At 39.9% G+C, this 8,076-nt stretch overlaps 1 protein-coding gene across 1 annotated transcript; it reads left to right on the forward strand.

Annotated features, from left to right (window-relative positions):
• Positions 1-282: 282 nt before the first annotated feature.
• LOC120731535 (trichohyalin-like) lies at positions 283-2,707 on the forward strand. Its single transcript, XM_040028594.1, has 2 exons — positions 283-781; positions 898-2,707. Exons 1-2 carry the CDS (start codon positions 337-339, stop codon positions 2,556-2,558), a joined length of 2,106 nt encoding a protein of 701 aa, XP_039884528.1. The 5' UTR covers positions 283-336; the 3' UTR covers positions 2,559-2,707.
• The last annotated feature ends 5,369 nt before the right edge of the window (positions 2,708-8,076 follow it).

Below are 8,076 nucleotides of genomic sequence, written 5' to 3' on the forward strand. Positions count from 1 at the left end.
ATCAAAAATGATAACAAGATTTTTAGCAGAGGATTTTATGTTATTGGCATGTGAGTGGTGTATTGACTAACTTCTTTCTAACTTCTAACTTTTTTTCTTAAACTATCTTGGCTGAGCACTAAAACCTCAGTTTTATCAGAATTAAAATGGAGGAAATAAGAATAAATCAAGTTAGAAACGGCAGAGAAAAAGTCATTCAAGCAGGAGAGGCTGTTGAGGTTGAAAGAAAAATATGACTGTTTCATCTGCATAACAGTGGTAGGAGATTCCTTAAAACGACGTCGGGTTTCCCTGGTGGAGCTGCCTGCCTTGTATGGAAAACCTCAGGAGGCAGTGATGGAGGAATCATTCAAGTGTATCTCCCTCTGTGATCCTGAGGGTGTCCATGCCTTCATCCTGGTCCTACCTGTGGCTCCCATCACTGATGAAGACAAGAGAGAGTTAGAGACCATCCAGAACACATTCAGCTCTCGAGTCAATGACTTCACCATGATTCTGTTCACTGTGGACTCAGATCCTACAGATCCAGCTGTTGTTAACTTTTTAAAGCAAGACACGAACATCCAGGAGCTCCGTGAGAGCTGTGGAGGAAGATCTGTTGTTCTCAACATTAAGGACAAACAGCAGATCCCACCGCTGTTAAATAAAATGGAAAAGATGAGACCAGACAAAAACAAACAATTCTGTTATACAACATTAACATTTGTATGTGGCAAAATGGATCAAATAATTTCTCTACAGGAGGAGCTTCATGAGATGAGGTCAAAGGTCACAGTTACTGGTAAGTAAACTGTAACTGATATTTACTGTCCTCTCACTGTGATACTCTGATATGTATTTAATTGTCAACAAATAGCTCTTAACACTAATTTAACTTCATACATGTTTCTTTCATAGGTGATGATGAGAACACAAACACAGAGCCTCTCAGGATTGTGCTGATAGGAAAGACTGGCTGTGGAAAAAGTTCGTCAGGAAACACCATTCTAGGAAAGAGAGAGTTTAAAGCCGAATCAGCCCAACAGTCAGTAACTACATGCTGTCAGAAAGTACACGGTGAGGTGGACGGTCGTCCTGTTGTTGTGGTCGACACTCCTGGTCTGTTTGACACAACTCTGTCAAATGAAGAGGTCAGTGAGGAGATGGTGAAGTGTATCAGTCTTCTGGCTCCAGGACCACATGTCTTCCTGTTGGTGATACAGATTGGTAGATTCACAGCAGAGGAGAAGGAGACAGTGGAACTGATCAAGAAATTCTTTGGCAAGAATTCAGAAAAGTTCACCATCATTCTTTTAACCAGAGGAGATGATCTGGAGGATGCTGAGCAGACCATTGATGAGTACATTGATAAAAAATGTGATAATTCCTTCAAGAAACTGATCTCTGACTGTGGAGGAAGATACCATGTGTTCAATAACCGTGATAAAAGAAACCGCGCACAAGTCAATGAGCTGATAGCAAAAATTTACACCATGGTTAAAGAAACGGGAGGCAGCTGCTTCACTAATGAGATGCTGCAGGAGGCTGAAGCAGCAATAAAAAAAGAAGTGCAGAGGATCTTAAAAGAGAAGGAAGAAGAGATGAAGAAACAGATGGCTCAATTTGAAAGAAAACATGAGGAAGAAAAAGAAGCAATGAAAAAAAGAATGGCTGAACAGGAAGAACAGATTGAAAAAGAGAGAAAACTGAGAGAACAACAACTTAAAGAAAAGGAAGAACACATCAACAAGGAGCGCGAGCAGAGAAAGAAAGAACAGGAGGAGAGAGAAGAAGAAGAGAGGATGAGGAGAAAAGAGGAAGAATTTCAAAGACAAGAATGGGAACAAAAACTTGAAGCTCTGGAGAAAAAAATAAAATCTGAATCTGAAGAAAAAGAAACCATAGATAAAAAGTTGGTGGAGAGCAGAGAGGAGATGAGAAAACAGCGAGAAACTTGGGAGAATGAACGAAAAGAGTGGTGGGAAAAAAGATATCATGAAGCTGAACAGAGCCGAATGATGGAGAAAGAAAAAATACAGAAGCTCCAAAAAGATTTTGAGGAGGAAAGAGAGAAGAGTGAAAACAAACGAAAAGAAGAAGATCGAATCAGACGAGAACAGGAAGAAAAAGAGAGACAACAGTTAGAGGAAAACTACAAAAGAAAAATGGAGAACATGAAAAAGAATTATGAAGAGGAGGCCAGAAAACAAGCTGAAGAGTTCAATGAATTCAAAACAAAGTACACCAAAGATCTCGAAGCTCTGATGGAAAAACATGCTGAGGAACTGAAGAGTCTGATGCAACAGCACGAGACAGAAATAAAACAGAAAAAGGAAGATCACAGCAAAGATTACAAACTGTTACAAGAACTATCAAGTTATAAAGAAAAGTCGCTAAAAGAAGAAATTGAGAGAAAAGAGGAAAAGCTACACGAAGAAATGGGTGAAAATACAAAGTTAAAAAATGAACTGAAGATAAAAGAAGACAAACAAGAAAAACTGGAGGAGCTGAAGAAAAAACAAGAACAAGAAATAAATGAGCTGAAGGAGAAATACAAAAAGAAATGTACCATTTGTTAATGTTGTTTTCTGACAATGCAGCACAAATCTGAGAGGCAGGTTATGCTACCATAGCCACCAGCCTACTGTAGGACTGAAAAAGATGACACAGATGGACAACCATTCACACTCAGATCACTCCTACTTAAATTTAGAATCATCAGTTAACCTAGCATACAAGTCTTTGGACTGTAAGAGGAAGTTGGAGTGAGAGAACCCATTCATCTTCGTGCGGGGTCACAGAGCTAACCAGCAGTGGTGAAGGCACCAAAACATGAAATTTTATTTTTATGTTTTTCTCTCTGTTTAATAATAGACAAAAATAGATAGTTAGACGAACTTTACAACTCAAATTCATGTTACACTGTTCTACTAATGTAAATCACATCCATTAGCATGTTTGTTCATTTTCTGCATTCAAATCAAGATGTTTTACTCTTTCTTCTACTTCTTTTTTTAATTAGCTTAAGCTTACCACCCAGTACTATATATTTACTAGCAGCTTTCACAATGGCAGGGTTTATGGCATAATAAAAAAAGCAAAAACATTTGCAGTCTTGCATGTAAATGGCCAGCATTTGTATAGCGCTTTACTTAGTCCCTAAGGACCCCAAAGCGCTTTACACTACATTCAGTCATTCACCCATTCACGCACACATTCACACACTGGTGATGACAAGCTACATTGTAGCCACAGCTGTCCTGAGACGCACTGACAGAGAAGACTGCCGGACTCTGGCGCCACCGGGCCCTCTGACCACCACCAGTAGGCAAACATGGGGTTAGTATCTTGGCAAAGGATATTTGGCATGCAGCTGGAGCAGCCTGGGATCAAACCACCGACCTTCTAGTTAGTGACTGACTTGCTTTGCCACCTGAGCTACAGCCACCCCCCATGTGACAAAAGACAATGTTTAATTGTGCCATCTGCACATAAATGCTCATATTTTTTGTGTGAGTGTGTATATCAGTGGATCATACATGATTTTCAAATAACTGAACTGACATTAACAGTCAGTTTCAGTTCAGTTATTTGAAAAGAAGCTGACTTAATTTTTAGTTTTTGGGTTACATGAGACTTTAGATTTTGATGTTCTGTGTTAATGATTAACCTTACTGAATCATCACTGAAAGTTTGTTTTTAATCATTTGTTCATTTAACACTGAACTTTAATAATTTATTTTCAATAAGTTAAAATGTAGGGGTGCAACGATACACAAAATTCACGGTTTGGTTCGGTTCGATACTTTGGTGTCACGGTTCGATATTTTTTCGATACAAAAAAATGTTCATGCATTTTTAATTTGTCATTTATTAAAATTATAAATATATATTTTAACTCAAAAGTACAGTTTTTAAATTTAACCCTAACCCTTGTGCGTGTTTTTTATTTTGACAGCGAATGCGCACCTGCGGACCACTTATGTGCAGCCCTGGTTATTTAGCTCATCATATTGCAGCCACAGAAATTCTTTTGTCCATGAAACCATAAAGCTGCACTTTCTTTTTGCCTTATAGTCTGATTTGTCATAACTTCTCCGTTTTGTGGTAAGCTTTTCTTTGGCTGTCACTTCTTCACCCTGACCTGTCTTATTTGGCTCAGCAGAACTGAAATGCTTTTACACGCTCACTCACATAAGCTCAGCGATTCTCTGCGCGATCAACCTCTCACATGTTTAAGCTTGCTGCGGGAGATTTCACTTGTCATGTTTGCATAGTAAGCTACGATTGATAAGACTATGTCAGAGGAATTGGTGCACAAATTATCATCACTCACAGATCAGTGCTGTCGCTCTCTATACACAGTTCGCACGATTGCAAAGTGAAAGCAAAAAAACAAGCGCAAATTCAAACGCGATTACAATATGTCACATATTGACAGTGGCTCACCGATGCCAATGACATAATTACCCAGCTACATTTCTGAAAGAATGCAAAAGCATTGACATATATTTTTCCTACAATAGCCCGACGGGCAGGGAAGAGATAGATTTTGGTAGCCCGACTGAAAAAATCGCTAGCTCCGGGACGTCGGGCTAGCGATATTGCAAGCCCTGTATCTGATTGAGGAATCACTCATCTTTGGAAAAGAGAGTTTATTACAGAGAAATGGCTCTTTCCAAAATAAAAGCTATACTATCCGCTTCTTCTGGGCTATATTCTCAGCAGCATAAGGAGAATCATGTGCTAACAGCTGTCTAAATGACTCGGGTAAAGTTAGTAGCATGCTTGCTTTTTTTTGTCTGCTTCCACTTGTCTTTGCACTAGGATGATGTCGGCGTAAATGTGCAGTCATATTCGTTGTGTTCCCACTAGTGCTTTCAGGTTAATCTCGTTGAAATGACCTTAACGCCACAACACGGCAAATCTCCGTTAACGAGCTACCGCCGATCGCTCCGTGCATGGGGCTAGACGGCAAACACGTTAACGAGCTAACTGCGCTAACACACTAGTTCACACCAATGTAATTGAGCATTGCATGGCACATCCAACATACTGTTTTACTTTAGTCCATGACTCGCTTACCTTCAGGGTCATACGTCACATGAAAACCAAAATAATTCCAAACGCCAGATCTGAATGTTGCAAGTAGAGCTTAACTTCTGTCTCGCTAGCTTGCCCTGCGCTCTTCCTTCTGACTATGCTGTCTGTGTTGAGCGCTCAGTGGATCTGCGCTCGACAGTGCAGCCTAGGCGGAGTAGTCGAACACAGATTCACTGAGCGCTCAACACAGACAGCATCGTCAGAAGGAAAATTGATAAAATAAATTACAAATGTTGTATTGTTCGATACATATGCATACCGAACCGAAAGCACTGTATCGAACGGTTCAATATCGATACGAATATCGTTGCACCCCTATTAAAATGTTGTCTTTTTTTTGCATGATACCCACATTTGTTCAATTTTTAATCTTTTGGGAATCTCACAGACATTTATATACTTACATTTGTGTTTTTTAATCTTTTGTCTGATTTTAAACTTCTTTTAATTTTTGACATTATTACATTTCTCCTTTACAAATACAATAAAAAAGTGTAATAAAGAGCCAAAAAGAATGATATATCTATCTGTCTATCTATCTGGACTTCCTGTTTAGAGCTATTAAGTTATTATTATTATGTTAAGATGAAGAAAACTACGACAAATAAAGAATAAATCATAATAATGATACAAACATTACTCAGATACCTGTCCGTGATAAAGGTCCTCAAAGACGATTTGAACGCTTTGGACATCACTGGCCCTCATGAGGAAATTTATCACCTAAACAGAATGGAATCCCAGCGGTGATACTGATTAAGACAAGACCCCCCCAGAATCTTGACACTGGTGGTGGAGATAAAGATGGAGGCTTGATTGGAGCCTGAGTGATCAGAATGAGAATCAGCATACTTCATTAATCCCTAAGGAAATTATGTGGGTTACAGTTGCTCCAATAAAATAACAGAAACAGACTAGACTATTTAACAATACAATATGTTACAGATTTTACAAATTTAAGAAATAGCACTAAGATATACAAATAACTCAATTATAAATATCAAGGTTTAACAAAGGTGATTATAATAAATATCAAAAACATTGACAGGAATATTACAGAGTAGAAAAGAGCGTGTGCAAAAAGGATGTAACTATTGCAGTGTTTACAGTGTGTTAGATGGAGGAGTTGTACAGGGAGATGGCTACGGGCAGGAATGATTTCCTGTGTCGTTCAGTGGTGCTTTTTGGTAATCTCAGTCTCTCACTGAACATGCTCCTGTGAGTAGCCAGCAGGTCATGGAGTGGGCAGGAGGTATTATCCAACATTGTCTTAATCTTGGACAACATCCACCTCTCAGACACCACCCTATGGGATTCCAGCTCCATCGCTACATTACTGGCCTTGCATATCAGTTTATTGAGTCTGTTGGCTTCTGCAACCCTCAACCTGCTCCCCCAGCATGAAAAGTGTGAGTTTTCTCAAAACGGTGTGACCCCAGCAGCATGGCAAACATTGATGTCTCACCATGAAGAAACAAATTAGTATAACTCAAAGAAATCCAGTCTGATCAGTACCAGATTTTACAGACATGATGACACCCTGCCCTGAACAGATTGATATGCCCATTGTCAGGAATATGCAGTAGGCGTGCTGTCACTCAAAATGACAATGTTCAACCTAGGGGTGGGCGATAGAAACAATATACGATAGAAACGATACAAATTTGGCCAACGATAGAGATTTTGCTCTATCGCGATAGAGCATGTTGATGAAGTCATCAAGCTGCGCCTGTTTTGGTCGAAAGCATCGCAGTGGCTAAAACCATTATCATCTGCAAATTATGGCAGGCGACAGTCATAGTAAAGAGATGAAGAACTTTTGAAATATGGGGAAAGCCAAAAACTGCGCTTCCTCCACTTCCGTAACATTGATTTATTAATGTTGAATTCTCTCGCAGCTGTTCTATTCCCATGTTGTTGTAGTATATTAATAACTAACCTTGTATTGTGGATGAATAATCTCAGTTGTTCTCCTGACTGAAGTTTGGCCCGTGTATAGCATCCTGCTATGCGATTGCATTTGTCCCCAACCACCAGAATCCCTCACGTTAACTTTTATCGAGTGGAAAAAAAGTTGGTGTTCATCCTCCAGCTTCACTGTGCTAATGTTATGCTAACATAGCTGTGTCGCTAGCAATCACGTAGCACAACATTATACAGTGGGGCAAAAAAGTATTTAGTCAGCCACCGATTGTGCAAGTTCCCCCACTTAAAATGATGACAGAGGTCAGTAATTTGCACCAGAGGTACACTTCAACTGTGAGAGACAGAATGTGAGAAAAAAATCCATGAATTCACATGGTAGGATTTGTAAAGAATTTATTCGTAAATCAGGGTGGAAAATAAGTATTTGGTCAATAACAAAAATACAACTCAATACTTTGTAACATAACCTTTGTTGGCAATAACAGAGGTCAAACGTTTACTATAGGTCTTTACCAGGTTTGCACACACAGTAGCTGGTATTTTGGCCCATTCCTCCATGCAGATCTTCTCGAGAGCAGTGATGTTTTGGGGCTGTCGCCGAGCAACACGGACTTTCAACTCCCGCCACAGATTTTCTATGGGGTTGAGGTCTGGAGACTGGCTAGGCCACTCCAGGACTTTCAAATGCTTCTTACGGAGCCACTCCTTTGTTGCCCGGGCGGTGTGTTTTGGATCATTGTCATGTTGGAAGACCCAGCCTCGTTTCATCTTCAAAGTTCTCACTGATGGAAGGAGGTTTTGGCTCAAAATCTCACGATACATGGCCCCATTCATTCTGTCCTTAACACGGATCAGTCGTCCTGTCCCCTTGGCAGAAAAACAGCCCCATAGCATGATGTTTCCACCCCCATGCTTCACAGTAGGTATGGTGTTCTTGGGATGCAACTCAGTATTCTTCTTCCTCCAAACACGACGAGTTGAGTTTATACCAAAAAGTTCTACTTTGGTTTCATCTGACCACATGACATTCTCCCAATCCTCTGCTGTATCATCCATGTGCTCTCTGGC

This window comes from Simochromis diagramma, unplaced genomic scaffold (assembly GCF_900408965.1).
Source record: "Simochromis diagramma unplaced genomic scaffold, fSimDia1.1 OVJJ01000483.1, whole genome shotgun sequence".
In the NCBI taxonomy this organism is placed as follows: domain Eukaryota; kingdom Metazoa; phylum Chordata; class Actinopteri; order Cichliformes; family Cichlidae; genus Simochromis; species Simochromis diagramma.

Coding starts and splice junctions, on each gene's coding strand:
- LOC120731535 (XM_040028594.1), top strand. CDS start 337: ATGGAGGAATCATTCAAGTGTATCTCCCTCTGTGATCCTGAGGGTGTC. Junction 782..897: donor GTCAAAGGTCACAGTTACTG/GTAAGTAAACTG, acceptor TTTCTTTCATAG/GTGATGATGAGAACACAAAC.